The sequence below is a fragment of the Protomyctophum parallelum genome (assembly GCF_964188405.1).
Source record: "Protomyctophum parallelum genome assembly, chromosome: 3".
NCBI classification, from domain to species: domain Eukaryota; kingdom Metazoa; phylum Chordata; class Actinopteri; order Myctophiformes; family Myctophidae; genus Protomyctophum; species Protomyctophum parallelum.
In genome coordinates, this window is record NC_139698.1 from 40,283,734 (window position 1) to 40,305,043 (window position 21,310).

A 21,310-nucleotide genomic window follows, 5' to 3' on the forward strand; every position below is an offset into this window, starting at 1 on the left:
GCAGGCTTCTGCTGGGAAAGGAAGGGCCGCCAGTACAAACACAGCGACCTCGTCTCGCTCGTCTCTTTGGTCCATTCAAACCAATTGGACCTTAGGGAACTAGACTTGTGACAAAACCTTGGAAGGATGTTAAAGGAGTAGTTCACCCCCCCAAAACCAAAAATACTTATTTTCTAGTCAATTATACACCCCATGAAGCAATTTTTTTGTTTGTCACATTCCTGAGCCAATAGTTTGAACGGCTCCTACTGACCGATGACCCGATGGACTACTCCTTTAAGCGAGCATGCCATTTTAGAAAAAACTGGTGTAAAGTCAACCAGATTACAGCTGGTCTGCTGCTTATCATGTAGTCCCCCATCCCCAACCCCCTTGTATCGCTGGCTGTAAAACACTGGGACAGACGTGGGAGAGATGGTCACTGTCTCAGTACAAAGGGGACAGACGTGGGAGAGATGGTCACTGTCTCAGTACAAAGGGGACAGACGTGGGAGAGATGGTCACTGTCTCAGTACAAAGACACATTTTACAGGTAAACAAAATCAACAGTCAATGAGGTTCATGATCATCTCTCTCTCTAACTTCATTTCAAGACACTTTTTTTCTTCCTTGTCTGGTTTCCCGGGAACACAGCTCAGAGGCTCCATGGCAAAGCAGTGACATCATCTATTAACCGTTAGTACCAGGAAGAGCACAGGTTCCTCTCAATAGTCTTAGAACAGATCCTTTACCTCTTCTACCTTGTTTGAAAGCCCTACTTTATACTTATTCCGAGGGGGGGGGAGGAGTTGATCTACAAGCTCACATGTTGCATTGCAACGCCTTGTGAGCTTGTAGATCGACAATTTATTTTTCGGAACATTATCGCCTATAATGACATGCCCAAAATAGGGACGCCAGGGTGAAAGTGGTTAAAGTATCTAAAAAGAATTCTAGTCATTTTACCTGGCCAATATGCGTGGAGCACACACTGAAAGAAAGCCATTTAAATTGACTCAATGTCGTATATTGTGCTATACAAACTAATTGGACTGGAATAGGGTATTATTGAGATGCAGTGAGAATCCGCAGGGCAAGGCGGAACATGGGACTCTCCCACTAGACACACTGAACTGGACTAAACTGGACTTCTGGAACCACAGAACTGGAGTGAATGGAGCACACTCTGTTTTCCTACAATACAAATAAACAGGGTGACAAAAAATGAAAAGAAATAAAATAAAGAAATCTCTGCATTTAATTTAGACTGATGATGACGGACATGCCCACTTAGCACAAACATATTTACAAGCTCCAAAAAAAATAAAAATACAATTATCTTGATGTCCAAATACCCCAACTCCCTCCCACACACACGCACACACAATTTAAACGTATTTTTTTTCCCACCCCCTCCTCCCATTTATCCAAAATAAAAATTATACACATAAGAGTTATGAAAATATAGGTTATTCCAACACGGTTGTGTCATAGACTGCACTCTTCTCTCATCGTCACCTCCCCATTCTTCCTTGCTGTCTCTCTCTCTGTTCAGTAAGGGTGTTGGGTGTTGCTGTCCCGTCGGCCTGTCCAAACCCTATTCCCCCTCCCTGACCCCTCCCCCCCGGGGCATGGCATGGAGTCACAGTTTCCCTGTGAGGTGTTAGAGATCACAGCTCGTCACGGTCCCTGTTGAGGATGGTGTATCGGGTTTCACTGGGCGCCAGCTTCTGAAACGAACTCTCTGGCGGGCTGCTGGCTAGTTCTCCTACCGTCTCCTCCTGGGGGTGCAGGGGTACACGTTTTGTTTGAATTTAAGAAAAAAGTGTAGGTAAGTATTAGCAGTGCAACACAAACAGCTTACCCATTAAAAATGAGGCCAATTCTACGAATTACTTCTAAACCAGTGGTTCTCAAACTTTGTTGTGCCGCAGACCGCCCAAAAATAATATGTATTTGGCTACGGAAGTGAGCTTGTATCTACTATTTTTGAGAACCACTATACTAAATCCTAGTATAGCTAAAATCTAAAATGACACAGATGCTTCAAATATATTGGAACAAGAACAGATGTTGGGTAACACCAGAGTGTGTAATGCAGACCTGTCCTGGTGTGCTGTCCGTGGGGTCGGGTCCATGGTGGAACTCTCGGTGCAACTTCCCAGAATGTAGGTCCAAAACAAACTGTCTCAGCTTGCCGGGAATCCTGGAAATCGCACACACCAGAAAAAGAGGTTGTATGACTGACGACTGTGCTCGTCATGCATTCCTACACAGAAAGGTTGGCAATAAAGACAGACCAGGGGAAACTACGAGATACTGATAGGAATTAAACCGTTGGAATAAAACAATATTGCTTTAGGCAGCAATAAAATACATCAGCCTTCCTAGATGTGTCATGCGGCACCATTCATCCATATAAAATCCCACATCCTCTGAAGTGTGCTTATTAATAACCAAAGGTCATGAGATCTTGTCATGTCATATCTCTCTCTGTCTCACACACACGGTCCCGAATCACAGCATCTTTGGGTGTTCGAACAGCATCCAGGCACATACACGCACATATACACGTATAGAACATACGGTACATGGCACTAATGTGATTGTGCTGTGTGTGCCGCATGTAGTGTTGGTGAGATAGTGATGTGATATAATTAGGTTGTGGAGGGCTGGTCAGTCCTCAGGGCTCTGTCTATCTGATCTAACGCTGATTGAGGAGGAGGGGGGCAGAGTAGTGGTAATGGTGGGGGGGGGCAGAATAAATAACATCAAATTAGATTAAACTGGATTAGTTTAGCGCTAATTGCACGTGCCAAATCATGTCACATTAGCACCGGTGTCCTGGCCCATTAATAAAGGATAGATTTTAAGAGGTGTGACATTTCTCTGGTGCTCTGTATGAAGTGTGTCATGTTGTGTCCTGAGTGTGAAATAGATGTGTGTGTGTGTGTGTTATAGGTGAAGACTATTTGTCTTTATATTTGGCAGCCTAGGGCATACGCTCAGACTGGTTGTTAGAGGGTTCCAACAACTTGGGATGCCCAAAAAGGAGACAAAAAGGCTGGCAAAGTATTGTGGTGTCTATAATTGGCTATAATTGGCAGGCGTCATATATGGCGGAGACGTTGTTACTTATACCCATAGAGTACTGAGTGACATGCCTGTGTATGAAGAACATTTAGTATATCTGAGCAAATCTCAACATGAACACAAAGTTGCTCTACAGAGATCCATGGGAATTGCCCATGCCAGCATTTGAAGAGTGGTTGTTGTTTTTGTTTTGAACAGGAGATACTTACGCCACGTCTTTGAAGTCGGGGAAGACATACATGTGTCTGAATGAGTCTATAGCAATGACAGGACAGTCAGCAGGGGTCTTCTGAATGTGCAGCAGAGGATGGCGGAACTTCTCACAGTCTGCATGCAGGAAGTTTATAGACCCTAAGGGAGAGACAGGAACATTGGCTTTAAGACCACATACGTATTACGTACTGTATAAAACACTGTTTGAATGCAGCCAAATCCAACTCGGAACCCTGGGGAGGGCCAAGGATCAAGGATGTTCAGGCACATATAACCAGACATGCCTATAATAGCAAACAGAGTCATAACACACACACACACACACACACACAATATGGACTGGCATGTCCATATATGGTGGAATATATAGGGGAAAAGGGCAAACATATCCCTGCAGATTCCCAAATGCCATTGAAATCAGGAGATGGGTAGCAATATTTTCTGTTCAAATTATACCGGTAGTACCATCTACCAGGTTAATATCATGCATTTAAACTACATAGTTATGGAATGCCACATGATTATTTTTGTTTTCATCGGTTTGCTCCTTAAAACACATTGCTCCACGCTGTCGTTTCCTGCTATAATCACTGCCACACATTTTGGCTTAACTAGGTTATCCTTTAGGATTTTTTGATTGGGAACAGATTAGGGTTTGCCAATTCTACAATGAATTAGTACAGAGGGGGGGAAATAATTGTACAACAATTGTATAACAAAATGTACAAAACAGATGCATTTTTGCTCACGCACACACACCTTTCTCACTGATGAGCTGACGAGCCACCTCGTGCTGGAAGTTTTCTAAACTTTCTGGGTCTTCCTTGACATGGAACAAGATGAGGAATGGCAGCCCCTCTTCAGTTAGCTCCTGAGAAACACACAGTGAATCAAAGAATGACATTGTGTGGCTCCGCTTGGGAATGCACAGAGCCATAGAGTAAGACAGAGTTACGACAACTCCGTTCACTTCATAGGGCCAGTCCATTAGTCCAATGGACTGTTCTGTTCTTTTTTTTTTTTTTTTTTTTTTAAGATATTTTTTTGCGGCTTACGCCTTTTATTGAGGCTGACAGGAAACGGGAGAGAGATGGGGGGATGACATGCAGTAAAGGCCGTGTCGGGTCCGGGAGTCGAACCCGCGGCACACTGCGACTGGATTACCAGTCCGGTGCCCAGACCGTTACGCTACGGCCTGGGCCCAATGGACTGTTCTACATAGACTTCTATTGGTTTGTCCCCATTTGAAGGCTTCAAATGGGGACAACCGGAAGTTACGGAATGCATTGGGGTTTATGGGCTCGCGCGAGTACATGAACCACGTGACCAGGCTGTTTTCTGACTCCTCAATGTCGTAACTCTGTTTTACTCTACGGCTCTGGGAAGCATGACTCATGGGTCTGGATTACATTTCACCGCTGGCTGTATCATAGGATGTCATAGGATGACAAAGCATAAATGCTGAAGAGGGAAACTACATAAATAATCAAATTGTTTGTATACACTCACATTTCCAAATATACACACCACAAATATACATACATTATTTCATTCATCAATTATAATAATCATTTATAATACTCCTATATATCTTTAGTATGCTACATTAATCAAAGATTATTCATATGACATACTGATAGAAATGGATTATGGGCAATGACAGATTATTGGAGATGTGGCATGTGTTCAACAAGTAAAGTGGGAACTGACCTCTCCGTTTTCAAAGGTGATCTCCCTGACCAGGGGAACGCATTTGTCTTGGGACCAGGCATAGGTGAGGTCAAAATTGGTGAGTGAACCCAGGTACACCATGTCAGGAACAGTCTCCCCAACAGGCTTATAGATAACGTTGTCTCCGCTGAACCTCTCAGGCTCTGATGTAGCACTGGATGGGGGAGGGGAGAAGAACCTGATCATCAAACAGAATCAAGACCTAAACCACTGCTTCAGGTCCAGTGACCACTAGGGGGACCCCCATTGTGTTAATCTCTGGGGCATGCAAGTGTCCATTTGGAACAAGCTGGCCCTGATGTTGAGAATCGCTGACTTAAACCACAGATCCAGCAACTAAAAAGAAGCCACACGTTAGCATGTCTCAATGAGAAGGGTGCATGGCCTACTTGTACAATAAGTCACAAAGCCTGAGCTTTTCTTTTTTCTTTTTGGTGTCTCACCCGAAGACGGCCATGAATGAGCAGTCGTCTCGAAGGATGTTGGCAACCTTCTCGAAACTGTGGTAGTTCTCACAGTCCTTCTGTTCAAAGAAACCTATGATGTTCCTCTTGCTCCTCTGGTGAATAAGAAGAGAGAAACGAGAGAATATTGGCTACAGTTTATTTGATAACATGTGATGGTGAGTGTGTGCGTGTGTGCTTCTTGTATTGTACTGGTGAGAGCCAAATGACCATCCTACAATGCTGAAGTACAGCAATACAAATATGTGTGTGTATGTTTTGTATGAATCATTTGCTTTGCCCACTCACATCCAGAGTAGCGATCTCCTCCAGGGACTGGAGCTCTTTGACAGGGTCTATCTTCTGTTGGCGGATGAAGTCTGCGATGGCCGTCACTGACCTTTGACCCCTGTACTCCCTCTTCATCATCATCCCGTTTCGGAACATCTTCAGCGTTGGGTACTTTGTGATCCGGTAACGCTGGGCAATGTCCGCTGCTCAGAAGGAAAAAACAAACAAACAAACACGAGAAATCAGTTGATGGCACGGAAGGAGCAGAGCAGTGAAAACACAGGGACATTTGTGGATGGGGGGCAGAGACAGAGATAGTGGTATAACTGAAGCCTGAAAACACTGCCATCAGTCGCCTGCGAGCTCTGATCTCTCACATGAAAGCTGCCCCCTGCTGAGAGTAAATATTCTGGCGGCTCACAGTGAATGAGTGTGTGTGTGTGTGTGTGGCAGGTGTCAGTCACGCTGCAGGGTGTCTCTAAGCCTCCAGTCTTCACAGGCTGCAGCAGTTTTGTCATTAGTCTTCAAACAGTTTGCTGGTTATCAATTATTCTCTTTAATTTGTTTTATCTCAAAAGAGTCTGGTATTTTGTTTGTGCTTCGGTGTAGTCTGAGGTCACACTGGGATTTTAAACTGCCATCCAGAATGTCCAGAATGATTACAGTTGGTCGGACATTATGATAAATATTTAAACAGTCATATCTCTTTTCAACAAATGAATGACAGGTGGATGCATTTAATGATGTAGCCTAACATGTCTTACAGTATAGTAGTATATTTTATACTGAAAACTATTTGAACATAAAGGTTAATGTTAAGCTAAATATAACAGCTTCGGCCTTGCACAAATGGATAAGAATTGCATTCAAATCAGGCTCCTTTTGTGCTCCTTCATGTGCATAAAAAAAAGCCTATCAAAATAAATGTTGCTTTCATTTTCAACAATGCTGATCCGGTTTTGGAGTGAGAAGAATCACCACTTTGTGGGCACACTTGACACAGGAATGAGAATGACACCTTTGCTAACTCCGCAATTTCTTTGTGTATGACTATGTGTATGTGTGTGTGTGTGTGTGTGTGTGTGTGTGTGTGTGTGTGTGTGTGTGTGTGGTGTGTGTGTGTGTGCGCGCCCCCCCATGCGCTTACGAAACGTAGAGCACCAGTTACTGATGTTACAAGAAATAATAATGTAAGTAAAAATAGAAGAAAAAAGGTAAATATAACTATGCCTAAGTCAAAAGAGAAGGAGTCAATACTCACAATGTTGGTCACAGTCGACACGAGCAAACACAGCCTGTGTAGAATCAGGATACTCCTCCCTCACCACGTTAGAGGCCTCCTCAAAGATTGGATGGAGCATCTGACTAAATCTACACCTGAAAGAGAGAGGGAGGTGGTATTGTGTGATTTGTGGGCTTTGCATATTTTACTTAAACAAATCCAATGTCTTTTGTTCTTTAATGTTTAACACTAGCAGGTTTGTTCTGGGTTAGATAGATTACTTCTGACATGCTGATATGTTTAGTGTCAACAGCATGGCTATCTTGGAAGAAAAAGTAACAATTTAATTTGAATGAATGAATTTTGAAGTGAATCAAAATAAAAAAGATAATGGGTTCAATCCCTTTACAACTGAAGGGCGAGTCCAACAAAGTTCATTGACACACTTACCAGTCTGCATAGAAGTTCACTATCGCCACCCCAGCATTATCTGCAAAGACAAAAACACAGTACTGTATGAACCAAAATCATGGCTCAAATGGTAATTAGATCTGCAGCACAACATCCGCAAATCTGTACATTCCTAAAAAAGAAAAACAATTCTATGAGAACTGAGAGACCATCATTTTTGATTATATTTTATACATTGGCTATTCAAAAATAGAAGATATACAAGCTACTTGTTGATACTAGCGCATCTTTGAATATATACATATACATGTATGTATGTATGTATTTGGTTAAAATGGGTAGGGTTTAAAAAAAGGCAAAAGCATGCTCTGTTGCACTGGCCTAAAAGTGGGTCCTTAAAAACGGCTTCAACTTCTGGGATGTAGGTATGTATATGTATGTATGTATTTAAAAGGGGGGCTTTTTGGTAAAATCCCAACCCACAATACCTTCATATATTTAAAAGGAATACCAAATAGGGTTACCAGTGAAGGGCAACATGCCTATTCACTGGGGACTATGCAAGGCAGAGGCGTCAACCCCCCTGAGACCAAGTTAGACTAGACCGCATACCTAAACCATGGTCCGAAACCATCCTCTAAAACCCAATGGTAAAAGGGATATAAAAATGGACATTAATAAAACAACCTAAGACCATAAAAGAGTAAAAGTTCACAGCAAGGCCTGGATACCATTTATTTATTTGAACAGATAAATGAACAGAAAAGGGATAAAAATCATCTTCTTTCATTAACACATTGTATGCTAGAGTTTTCTATTTGCTCAGGCTTGCTGGTGCTAAGCGATTAACATTGGACTTTTGAACTTTTTAGGGGCCCACAGCGAGGGGCCTCTTATAGCTAGAATCACATCGCATAAATAAAAAGTAGGCCAAACATGTCCACTTCAATTTAAAAAAAAAATTATGATTCTACCATCTTCCATTCTGGAGATATTGACCTTTTTCTAAAACCTGCTTTTGAAGGCACGCTGCTCGCTTGAAAAAACAGCAGAGATATGGAAGGTTGAAGTTGACAGACATTGACAGACAGATATAAAAATGAACACAAATAATATCATATACATACTACACACTGAATGAAAGCCCTGAATGTCTACTTTTAGGAGGAAAACAAATACACATGGTCCCATGTATAGTTTGTCAGTAATTGGCTATTGAATGCAGCTTGCGCCCACCAGAGAGGATTTCAGAAAATGCATGGACCAGAAGAACTATTATTCACAAAATAAGGCCTATAGCGAAATGTACATACTATATACCGTATGAAACAGAAGACTCTCTGCTTTCATAAGAAAAATACTTCTACTGTAATAATAATGAAAATCACACCCCTGTGAAGTGAGCAGTGCAATGTTGCGCAACATTGCACTGCTCACTTCACAGCACTGCTCACTGCTTCACTTCATATATTTGTATATTTGTTTTCCTCCTAAAAGTAGACATTCAGGGCTTTCATTCAGTGTGTAGTATGTATATGATAATAATTTATTTATGTTTATATCTGCCTGTCAATCTCTGTGACTTTAAACCTTTATAACTCGCTATGATAACTTCATGAGGAAATGCTCACTTCACAGGGGTGTGATTTTTATTATTATTACAGTATTAGTTTTTTTCTTATGAAAGCAGAGGGTCTTCTGTTTCATACGGTATATAATATGTACATGTCGCTATAGGCCTTATTTTGTGAATAATAGTTGGACCTGAACAACTGCATTCAATAGCCTGACAAACTGTACATGGGATCAATATTATGTATTTGTTTTCCTCCTAAAAGTAGACAATTAGGGCTTTCATTCAGTGTGTAGTATGTATATGACAATAATTTATTTATGTTTATTTTTATATCTGCCTTCAGAACGATAGTATAACGGTGAGATGCGTTACTGGATCGGTGAGTTTAGTGGTTGAGGTTGACATGTCTGGACATGTTTGAGGAAAGAAGCACAGGAGAGAGAGATGATCAAATAACTGGCTGCTTTGTTGGACAACGCTATCTTCACTTTGTTTGGGCAAAGAAGCAGAGATCAGCGATGGAAAAGAGTTTTATCCACGGCAGATAAGTAATGACGTATTATCGAGGGACCGCCATGATCAACTAACTGCCTGGGACCGAGGCTACGTTGTCACCAGCCAATGCAGCCATCGCTATCCGTTGTGTGATTGTAGCCTTTTTATTCATTATAATTGCAGTGATAAGACCTATATCACAGCCGGGCGTCTCTCTCGATACCGTGGATATAGCCTACACCCTACATCCACAATCACACAACGGATAGCGATGATGGCTGCATTGGCTGACGAAGACGTAGGCAGTAAGTTGATCATGGCGGTCCTTCGATAATACGTCATTACTTATCTGCCGTGGATATAAAGCTCTTTTCCATCGCTGATCGTGCTTCTTGCCCAAACAAACAAAGTGAAGACGCGATGGCGATACACACAACGGATAGCGATGGCTGGTGAAGACTGAAGACGTAGCCAGGCAGTTAGTTGATCATGGCGTGTGCCGTGTGCGTGTTGAAAACGTTATGAAATGGCGATCGTTGAAGATTATTCTTGGTTTATATACTGGCAGAGGGCAAATCGACACGACTGCGTTATATCTTTTTCCGAGAATGAGTGAGCGGTGCAAGGCGATCGCAAGGCGCAGTGGGGCCTGGGGGGGGGAACTCAAACTGCCAAAGCGATCAAGAGACTCCCCCCACAAAGCTTCCTCGGGAGAAACCATGTAGAAACAGGAGGGGAGGGGGAATCGAGTGTATTCACAGACACTAGAGTATGGGTAACTCCATTTTAGATGCCCTGACATCTGCGTTGGTCTATGCCGTTGCCGTGCAGACCCATACGTGTAATGGAGGCATTGGAGGAGGGAGCGTCTTCGCCACAGACAGACCTCTTTTCAGGAGGGAGGGGCTTTTTACTCCCGGATCACATATTGGAGCTTCCTGGAGACGAAAGCTGTTATTTTCTTCGGTGTCCTGGAGCATAGGACGTTGATGTACAGTAAGCAATAAAAAAACGTATAAAACGTATACATACGCTTCGCGCGTACGGCGTTCGATATTAATAAAGCGTATGGATACGTTTCCAGCATTTTTTGTGTTAAGACCAGTGGATGTTACAGTTTGCAATTTTTTAATCCATCTGTGCTCCATTAGTTTCCGCTGTCCACTGGTCCATCGGACTCCACATTCCAGACCTGAAATGATGAGGTTAGCAATAGGATGGGATTGAAAGTGTGTGTACAGAGTTGTGTGTATGTATGCTCGTTTGATGTGATATAAGTGTTGTTTGAGGCGTGTTTCTAGTGTGTGTCCGGTTTCTCCTATGTAGTGTTTATGACATTGTGTGCAGGTGATGATGTAAACTATATTGGGGGTGGTCAGAGACAGGGGATCCGTGATGGGGGAGGAAGTGTGACTATGGTGGTTGTTAATGAATTTGCGGGGTTTGAAATGGAGTGTATGTGGCTGTGGGGGCTTATGGAGGTAAAGTGGAAAATTTGGAATGCACAAGGAGGTCTCCCAGTTCCTATTCCTTCTGAGTGCAGAAATGACCTGATGTGTTTGTATGTATGCATGCATGCATGTATGTATGTATGTATGTATTTATGTATGTATGCATGCATGTATGTATGCATGTATGTATGTAACAACATACATTTTTCAGAAAACTATTAGGATTTAGAAGACATTTGTAGAATCGGCATCAGGTCTTAATGGGTTAAGATAGAAAAGATCTTTGAGTGTCTTACTGAGGGTGTCATCAATGTTTCCTGTGTCCAGACTGGTGATCTCTGTCTGTCCTGGGGCAGACAGGCCCATCACCTACACACACACACACACACACACAGAGAAAGGGAATTATAATCAGACACACTGAAAAAACCCCAATACAAACTATGATTACCATGCGGCAAAGGCACACATGGAGGCTGTGGAGGATTATAATTTACAATTTAGGCATTTAGCAGACGCTCTTAATCCAGAGCGACTTACATTAAGCAAGAACAAAAGCATGGGAATACATCACATAAAAGCATTTATCATGAAACATGTGTAAGCTAAGAAAGTAACAGTGGAATATCTATATAATGAAACTATACATATATACTACTATGCTATACATATGTACTATGGCGTGCTATGACTATATACAATGCAATTATAGTGCTGTCTACATAACATGCTATAAGTCTGTATCAAATGCTATCTAAGTCCATGGAAGTGCTAGACTGGATGATGGTTAGTGTAATTTTGTGAACAAGCAAATGAGCAGAACTATAAAAGAAAGTGAGCCAGTCAGTCACCATAGTCCAGCATTATCTTAAAGGTTTAGTGAAACGGAAATGGTGGGCATTTTATTTTTGAAGTTTCAGCTTGAAACGCTGGCTCTGATGTTTCTGAACCAATCAGAGCGTCGCATCCCTGCAGGCTATGTGGTCTCCAAGTCTGTGACTTCCTCTCACGTTTGTAATTGTAAACAAAGTGACAGAAAGAAGTGGGGCAAAGCATTACATTTAAAACAAGTAATACACTGTCTGGAATTCTGGATGACATCTTGATTAAAAACGGAGTAGTTCTTTAAATCAAAACCAGCTGTAGTGTGGAGGAGGACAAAGAAGCAATGGGAATCGAACTGGTGAGCTTCATTTTTTTTATAGATGTGGGCCTCGACAGTCGACACGTCATCACGCAGCACGTTTTCAGGAAGTAATTAAAAAAATATTTTATGGACTTTTGAAAAATTTGATTTTTTTTTTAATTTGCTTATTTCTTTGGCATCCATTAGTAGGTATGCCCATATGATGACCACAGATGGTGGACTACACCTTTAACACTGGCAGCTAGGGCTGGGCAAAATCTATGTATTTTATTAAATTATCACAAAATATTTACACAATGTGTCTGGTACGTTCAGAAAATTACGTTGCAGGAAAAGACAACACTATCTACTACTGCCATATATCCAAAATCCCAGATGACATCTATCCATCTATCTATCTCGCTTCCACTGGTGTCATTTGAAAACAGTCTCATGTTAATTATTTCCTGCTGAAAGCTGCAACAGGAGAAAAGACGCAGACTAGAACGTTGTCTGGTAGAGAGCAACAGTGACAAAAATGCGGTCAATGAGGAAGAGCATTGTAAAGAGGAAAGAGGGGTTGCGGTCAAACCATAGGCCAGAAGAGAAGTAAGGTGTACCATAATATTCATATCAAGTCTAGATGTGAGTGAGTGTGACTATATATATATACACACACACACACACACACACACACACACACACACACACACACACACACACACACACACACACACACACACACACACACACACACACACACACACACACACACACTAAATGTAGGCCTGCAACAATAGCTACAGCCTTTATCAGTAGTTCTATCTAGCTCAAGCCCAAAAGTATGTATTGTATGTCTGCCCGGGGCCGTAACCCAAACTAGTGAAAATAGCCAATCTACAACACATTGTGAGCTTGTAAATCTATTTTCATTACTTCTAATCTTAAAAAGTATTTTTCCCCCTCAAATTAATAGATTTAAAAATATATATATTTAATATTTTTACATGGAATTATTTCGAAATGTAGGAAACAGTGGTCATATGTGGTACTGGACTGGTAGATCATGTCATGATTGTAGTTAACAAATCTGCAGCATTTGTGATACTTGATCTCTGCAACTTTTAACACCTGCTAAACAGGATATGTTTCTGCAACTCCCACACCACACCAGTTTGATTTGCAAACACACAGTCTCTAGATGTCTATGTATGAGACAGCAATCAAACACAAAGTATAGAGAGAGTAGTCGCTCAAGAGTTGGCTGTCCTAAATAGAGGTGCTCCGATCAGGTTTTTGGAGACCGATAACTGGTTGTTTTTCGCTTGGCCAATACCGATACCGACCTTGTGCATAAGGGGAACATTTGAATATTTCCAAAATTATGTCAAAACTGTTCCTGTGTATGCCTAATGTTTGTCACAAAGATGCAAAACGATATTATACTATATATATCTGACTGACCTTTATACCACTTAAATGGTATTGGTATAAAAGATTGGTTTCTCCAGATCCAGAAAATCCAACAATCTAGTGCTAAATTAATTTGCTAGGCTATTATAACGATATTGTTTGCCTTAACAGGGAAGTCATACTAATGTCCATTGTCCAACTGTTTCTGAAAATGCACAGCATCTCTGTTCTCTCTCTCTCACACACACACACACACACACACACACACACACACACACACACACACACACACACACACACACACACACACACACACACACACAGCTATTTTCAGCGCTTAAACACATGCTGTGTCATACCAGTATGGTAAGATGACCTTACAGTAGAGATTTTCCTGACAGTCTCTTCTTCCATAGCTGTGCAACCAATAAGATTCAGCTCCACAGTCATAACAATAAACTGTAACCATGGCTTCATGATGTATAGAATGGTACTGCCATGGTCTGATCTGTGTAATGTTCTAAATGTACTTATAACATTAGTGAAATAACAGATCTTCACTGTGGGGGTGAACAAAGTTGTTCCTTTTATTTTTTTCAGGCCCAAACTCTGCAAACAGAAGCGCTGACTATAGTTCCGGTTCGTCAGCCAATAGGAATGAGCCACAACAGAGGAATTCACCAACCGGCAAGCATCGTTCCGCAAGACACAGAGATGCATGAATAGCAAACAACTACTTAGTTACTACTACATCCGCAATTGTGATAGATCTGTTCAACTAATGTTTATCCCAAACGAATATATCAAACGTTCATTTATTAAACCAACATTTTTAGCTTGACAGCTAGCCATGAGATGCAAATCAAGTAGCAGTGTCGAGATATGCAGTAGACTAGCCTTCACCACCCGGTTCATCAAACTATCTGTTGCCTAATGAATGTTGGATGGATGCTGCTCATTTGGCGTTAATGTGACACCAAGCCTGACATAGTGTTGTAGTTCATTAGAATTTAACGTTACAGTCGGCTAGCGTCGTTCTGTGACAGACGTAGCCTTGGCAGAGGCACACAGAGAGAAGGGCTCACCTGAATGAGTTATATGAGCCGTTAAAGGTCCAAATGCGGCTTCTGTAGCCTGCTAGTCATATTAGCCACTTTACTTGCCAACAGAGGCTAAGTGAATGGTTATCAAGCAGCAACCAGAGCTAACGTCAGTTGGCTAACGCTAGCTTGGGCTGGCTAGTTCATATCACAATTATATGAACTAGCTGTTAGTGCAGGCTGTGGAACACATGTGCAGGTGCTTACCAGCAGTAGAACCCCAACACAGCCTCCCTGGAGACACGGTGATGTTGGTAACAGCTTCATTGTAAAAAGTGAGTTGGAGGTTGTGATGTTGCTCAGCTCGACGCCACTCTCCTCCTCTCTCCCAGTCTCGTTGCAGCAGCCAGGAAACGGACGGCGAGCCGATCTCACTGTGACCACGGAACCCTGAGCCTTACTTCCGGGTATTCCTTTGCGTCGACGGGAATTGTAGTTTTGGGTTGTGAGGGTAACTCATCCGCAAAACAGACCATACAGACCGCGGTGTGGTGAACAAAACTACAAGCATGGCGGCCGGTCACCTCGCGACGCGCAACGGGAGTTGTAGTGTTTTTATAACCCCCAGATGTTTGCGATCCAACGGGACGCCTTGGAAGACAACTTTCTGACTTCATCCGAGACAAAGGGAAAAAGTAAGTTAAAGTAAATACAAACGAAGTTAACATTCAATGGATCTTTCAACTGCAGTGACTATAACTCTATACTCAACTAAGTAGGATAATTTACAACGTGTCCTGTGAGCAAAATACGCGTATGAATCACCGATGTCTTTAAACTGGGGTGAATTGCATCACTTTTGGATTACTTTATGATGTTGTCTTCCTGCAAGCCTAGTCTAGTGAGTCTAAAGGCAGCGATTGCACGCATGGCTCTTTACCATGAATGCAAAATCACGCTGGTAGGCTGTTGGAAAAAGCATTCAGATGTGCCTGTGTGTGTACAACAAAAGTCTCTGCCAAAACCGTTATCAGAAAGTTGGATTGTCCCAGCAGCACTCTGTATACTCTGACATTCTGTGTATACAGTTATAGTTCATGCAATCTTGCTGAAGTGCATACATTTGTATCCCATGATTGCCATCAGAAGGTAAAGAACCAGTCAATTTCAATTCAACTGGCTTTATTGGCATGACATTTGACAAGTGCTGCCAAAGCACAATTACAACTATGACATGAAAAAGAAACAAATAACAATAAACAACATAATATCAATGAAATGCAATCTCAGTCATAATGATACAGTACAATAGCACTGTGTGTTGGCAGTTAGAGTGTGAACAGGTGGACAGGTCTCAGTATGTGAGTGATCCTCTTTCTTGGTCCCAGTAGGTGGCAGGATCAGGGCAAGTAGGGGACCTGGAGAAGCACCCAGAACCACTCAGGATGCTCTGAACTGGGGAACATCTGCTCACTGCTCAGGCCTCCCCACCAATGGTGAGAATCCAACACTCACTCTCTCTCTCTCTCTCTCTCTCTCTCTCTCTCTCTCTCTCTCTCTCTCTCTCTCTCTCTCTCTCACAAACAAAGACACAAGCACACACATGCGTGCACACACAGACCCACATTTCTTTCTCTCCTTCTCTTCCCTCCCTATTTACACACACACACACACACACACACACACACACACACACACACACACACACACACACACACACACACACACACACACACACACACACACACACACACACACACACACACAGACCACAGACACAGATAAAGACATGCTTGCTACACACAACTTAATTATTCAACAGTTACAGTGTTCTGGATTATAAATCAACAACTATGAGTAGTGTTATCCATAGAAACCAGAGATAAAATGTGGCTATATAATTGTTGTGTCTGCCATATACTTACTGTTTCTCTGTGTGTAAAAGAGCTTAATTGTTAAGGGGATCAGGATGGAATGTTGAATTGAATCCCAGTATTAATATTTGATGGGCTAAAGCTGTCCATAGGGGGTTCCCAGTGTGTAAGCAAACCACAGATGGAGTTAGAGAGATTTTTGTGTGTGTGTGTGTGTGTGTGTGTGTGTGTGTGTGTGTGTGTGTGTGTGTGTGTGTGTTCTTTTTGGGAGGATATCAGCTCGTTATAATCTGACAATGCATTATGCATGCATGGCTTATTTGAAAAGTTCTGTCAAATTTAGCCAATTGTTATGTCAATAATATCTTATAATACGTGTATAAATCACCAGTGTTGGATGACGACAACTTTTAACCAAGCAGCTGTAAGATATATTGAGTTATGAATAGTCAATATAATGTATGGTATAATGATATTCACATTCGTATAAAATTGCTCTCATGTCTGAAGTTGTGATACATATAATTAAAGTATCGTGTTAGATACTCCACTCTTTCTCTCTTCCCCTCTGATTTCATCTGTCCATCTTCTTCCAATTTTTCCTTCTCTTTTTCCCATCTTTCTCCCTTTCCCCTCTTTCCCATTGATTTTTGTTTGTTTTTCCAACTGATTATGTCCCTGTGCTCTGATTTGCCGGCGGGCACATGGCCCTCTGCACTCTAATTGGACATTTAATTAGATCACAGTTTTAGTCCAATTAGACTCAGAGGGGTGGGGAAAGAGTTGGAGGGTAGAAAGGAATGGGGGGAGGAGAACAAGCTGATCTCTGCCCCCCCTCTCTTCTTTCTCCCGGGGCTGTCTCATTAGGGACATAATGGGACGTTATCACAACACTGTAGGTCCTCCGCTGTCTTTCCGAGTGTTTTTAAACATGACAACATGCTTTATTTACATTGGAGACTGTAGAGAGCCTGGAAAACTAGGGCAGAGATAGAAGAGACATGAAAGGAGTTGGATTCGAACTCCTCACGACTCACAGGAGCATTACGGTCATCTGGCTGAGGCCCCTGGCAGGCACCATCCCATTCAGAATGTTTTTGACAGCACCTAAACCACTCAGTCAGAGAGAGTGACTGGGACTGGATCAATTCCCTGTTACTGAGAACAGATCAGTTGGTACTCTATTTTAGTGGCTGTATTCCCTCTAACACGGGCTGGTGAGACCCACTACACTGCAAACACTGGAAGGGGCTGGGGGTGAGTGTTATCAATGTCTGAGATTAATCTTTACAGCATAACCTGACGGACGGACTGATAGTAACTGTGGCATTGACCAGCTTACGCAGCGCACACACACACACACACACACACACACACACACACACACACACACACACACACACACACACACACACACACACACACACACACACACACACGTTAGCGACATGCGGTGCAGAACCCTATCGACTCAGTGGAATGTTCTGGTATGATATCACACCCTAATGAGACAGAGATAAGCCTCATTACCAGCAATACTCGATTAGATGCCAATCAAATGCTCACCAGTGTGAGAGCTCCCATCTCTCTCTGCTCCCTTTGTTGTCAGACCTCTCATAGCTCCTAGACTAGAAGCATAAACAACACCTGGCCCCGGTGGACTTCAGTGCCCGGGCGACCGCATGCACCCGGCCCGCACGCACGCACGCACACACGCACGCACACACACACACACACATACACACACACACACACACACACACACACACACACGTGCTTGCACATTTCTGCCCAGGTGTAAGTCCTTTGAGAACATAAGTCAATCTCATACTCCCCGGAGCTTCCATACACTCCACCTCTCTCTCTCTCTGGCTGAGAGTCTTCTGTCCTCCCTCAGGAGACAGATAGGGAACCAGTCCAGTCTGTCCTGTAACCCCTGCCTAGCACACACATGCACATGTCCAACACTGCCTTGTTGCACCGCTGTGTGTGTTTGTGTGTGTGTGTGTGTGTGTGTGTGTGTGTGTGTGTGTGTGTGTGTGTGTGTGTGTGTGTGTGTGTGTGTGTGTGTGTGTGTGTGTGTGTGTGTGTGTGTATGCGTTAGGAAAGAGATGTGGTGTTTTAGTACCTGGACCCCATGGCTGTAAGATTGACAGCTGTGGTCCCGCCTAATTGCATTATGCTCCCAGGTGATTGGCCCACACCCCGGGGGCTCATTTGTCAGGATGCATTGTGGTAATAATGTAAATGAGCTGATCTATGTGTCAGTCAGATGTTCCCACCTGCTGATTGGCCCTGCTGTGCCCCAAGGTGCGGCCCCCAGCTGAGGGAGGCAGCTCATTGGTCCTTGGGGGAACCAGGAAGTCCCCCAGTAATAGGGCTTGCAGATTGGATGTCCCAATGGGCTGATATTATCACTCCTCTCTCCACTTTACTGTCAATCAAAACCGGGGCTGGGTGCCTCCAGTCAGTAACTGCTGAGACACACGTGTAGCTGATACAGTACGAACATCACTGTACTGTCCTAAAGACACTGTAATAACTGCTTTAATGTTAATATTAAAAGACTACCGTGTGTGTGTGTGTGTGTGTGTGTGTGTGTGTGTGTGTGTGTGTGTGTGTGTGTGTGTGTGTGTGTGTGTGTGTGTCGCAATCTGTCGATGACAACTGTTATTCTTTGTGAATTCATAATGAAAGATCCAACATTCTGTATCCAGATGGGATAGGGGACTGTGAGTATGAAGTGGAACTAGCCAATTGAGTGCAAGCTGTCATCCACTGTATATGGGATGATTTGGATCATCTACTGCTAGCCAGAGATTGATTGATTCTTTATTGCAGACTCAGGGGAATCCATATCACAGTACAGAACAGCAACACAATAGATTAAAATAATAATATAGAAAGGAATATACAATAAAAAGAGTTCCACCATATTCAGTTTCGAACATACAGACAAGTTCGCCAATGGTTCCACAGTCTGGAGGAGAATCTGTTAGTGATGACATTAATGATGTCATTTACTGACTCAGATACCCTACACATGAATTTATACATAAGATTGCGTAGCACAGCAGAGCAGGTGGGAACCCCAACACTGACAAACATTTGACTTGCACTGGAGCTTCTTGGAGCTCTCAGAAGCAGCCTCATACAGTCATTGTATGCCACTGTCAATCGTCTGAAACTGGCCTGCTTGTAGCGGCACCACAGGTGGGCGGTGTACAGGGGTGTACAAAAGGATTTAAAAAGTGAGATCTTCACCGGTACTGAGCACATGCTAAATTTTCTACACAGCATGTTTCCTTGCGCATACAACGCTGTCTAGATATATCCGTGTCATCAGAGAGGTCATTCAAGATGATGTGGCCCAAATATTTAATCTCACTGCAGACACTAAGGATAGAGCCAGAGAGATAAAAGTCAGGAAAGGTTAAATGTCTGTCTTCCCTGCTACGGACAATCATGATCTTGCTCTTTTTTGCAGAGACTATGCACACATACGCCATTTTGGAAAGAACTTGGGCCCCTTCCCTACTTCCTTCACAGGTGTTAACGGTGATACTAATGAAGGCTCTGTTCCATTCTGGTCAAACAAAGTCATTTGGCTGCTATACTGCATGTTGGCTCACTGGAAACACTCTGCTACACCAGTGGGCCCTTGAGTAGGTTCCAAATGGTCCTGTACGGGTCCGTAACTCTGAGAGTTATGGGGGTCCTTGATAATTAAAAAGTTTGAGAAACACTGTACACTAATTGGAACTGGTAACACCTGTTCCATTTAACAGCACTATTTTTCTATTTATCACAGAGACTGACAGACAGCCACACCTCACCTACTGTATGCCACGTGCGTGCATGCAGTCGGCAACAAAAATAGAGAGACAGACGCAGAGACCACAGCACGTATGTGCATGCACACGGCACGGGACACACGTCGTTCAGTCACGTGACACATGTCAACGTAACTACTTACCCCCACGCACATGTGTATTCACGCTTCGGTATTGTGTAATATTGTTACACACACACAATAGTCAAATTTCTGCTATATCCAATGCTGCTGGCAAACGGTTGCATATGTCATAGATAAATATGTTATATACTGACATATAACATGTCAACGTAACTACTTACCCCCACGCACCTGTGCCGCACGCACTTGTGTATTCACGCTGGTGGTTTGGTCTGTTCAGAAGTCAGTTCAAAGTGTGTAAAATCAATTAAGATCTCTACCTCTACAAGTCTTCATTCAAATGCCACCACCAAAGTAGTTGACAGTACTCAAAACCAGCAGAATGGTGTGTTTTTGTGTTTAAATAGACAAAAAATACCTCAGTCTGGCACATATGATGATGTCATTGCCTCATGTTGTGAGAACTTGAGAAAGTGTGTGGAAACTAAGCCATGTCCCTAGTGGTGCAGTAAGTACTCAGTCCCAGGGTGTCCAGTTCAAACCTGCCCACCAAGTCTTTCCTAATAGAACAATTGAGAATTGAACACCCCTTTAGAGAATAATATAGTTAAATATATAGTTTATTGGGACAATATACATTTTCTTTGCACCTTAGTTATGTCTAATCTCATGCACATACCTGCAGCTATGTGTACCTATGTGTTGCCACTTTCACATGTAACTGTATGCTGGTCTTATGTAGATGTTTTAATTTTTTTTTTTAAATCTCTGACATGCTTCTTTAATATTTGGGTTTTCTGCCTGCTCTACCTGTCCATCCTCTTTCTTCTTCTCCCTTTCTGAAAAAAAGTGCAAAAACTAATTCCACCCACTTCATTACACCTGTAAACCAGTGATGTGACAATGAAGTTGATTCTAATCTTGATTCTTGTTTCTAGAACAATAGTTGCTCATAGCAATACAACAATTGTAGAATGTATGGGGGGGGGGGGGGGGGGGGAATAATGTACAAACGAATGAACCTTTTAATGCAAAT

At 42.6% G+C, this 21,310-nt stretch overlaps 2 protein-coding genes across 4 annotated transcripts in view; one reads left to right on the forward strand and one right to left on the reverse strand.

Moving 5' to 3' along the window:
- Window positions 1-1,405: 1,405 nt before the first annotated feature.
- Window positions 1,406-14,909, reverse strand: erp44 (endoplasmic reticulum protein 44). Its single transcript, XM_083761580.1, has 11 exons — window positions 14,752-14,909; window positions 11,202-11,274; window positions 7,423-7,462; window positions 7,012-7,127; window positions 5,769-5,953; window positions 5,460-5,575; window positions 4,996-5,170; window positions 4,045-4,156; window positions 3,282-3,423; window positions 2,083-2,185; window positions 1,406-1,760 (listed from the first exon to the last, which is right to left on the reverse strand). Exons 1-11 carry the CDS (start codon window positions 14,809-14,811, stop codon window positions 1,650-1,652), a joined length of 1,233 nt encoding a protein of 410 aa, XP_083617706.1. The 5' UTR covers window positions 14,812-14,909; the 3' UTR covers window positions 1,406-1,649.
- Window positions 14,910-15,038: 129 nt separating this feature from the next.
- The window catches only part of invs (inversin), a 33,985-nt gene continuing 27,713 nt past the window's right edge, over window positions 15,039-21,310 (forward strand). For 2 of the 3 annotated variants that reach the window (XR_014569068.1, XM_083761575.1), the window contains exons 1-2: window positions 15,039-15,179; window positions 15,873-15,980. Coding sequence is in view for 2 of the 3 variants with exons in the window: in XM_083761575.1 (XP_083617701.1) it covers window positions 15,978-15,980 (3 nt within the window). In the remaining variant the exon portion in view is untranslated. The remainder of the gene's footprint in view (window positions 15,180-15,872; window positions 15,981-21,310) is intronic. The other variant, XM_083761576.1, reaches the window with a different exon arrangement.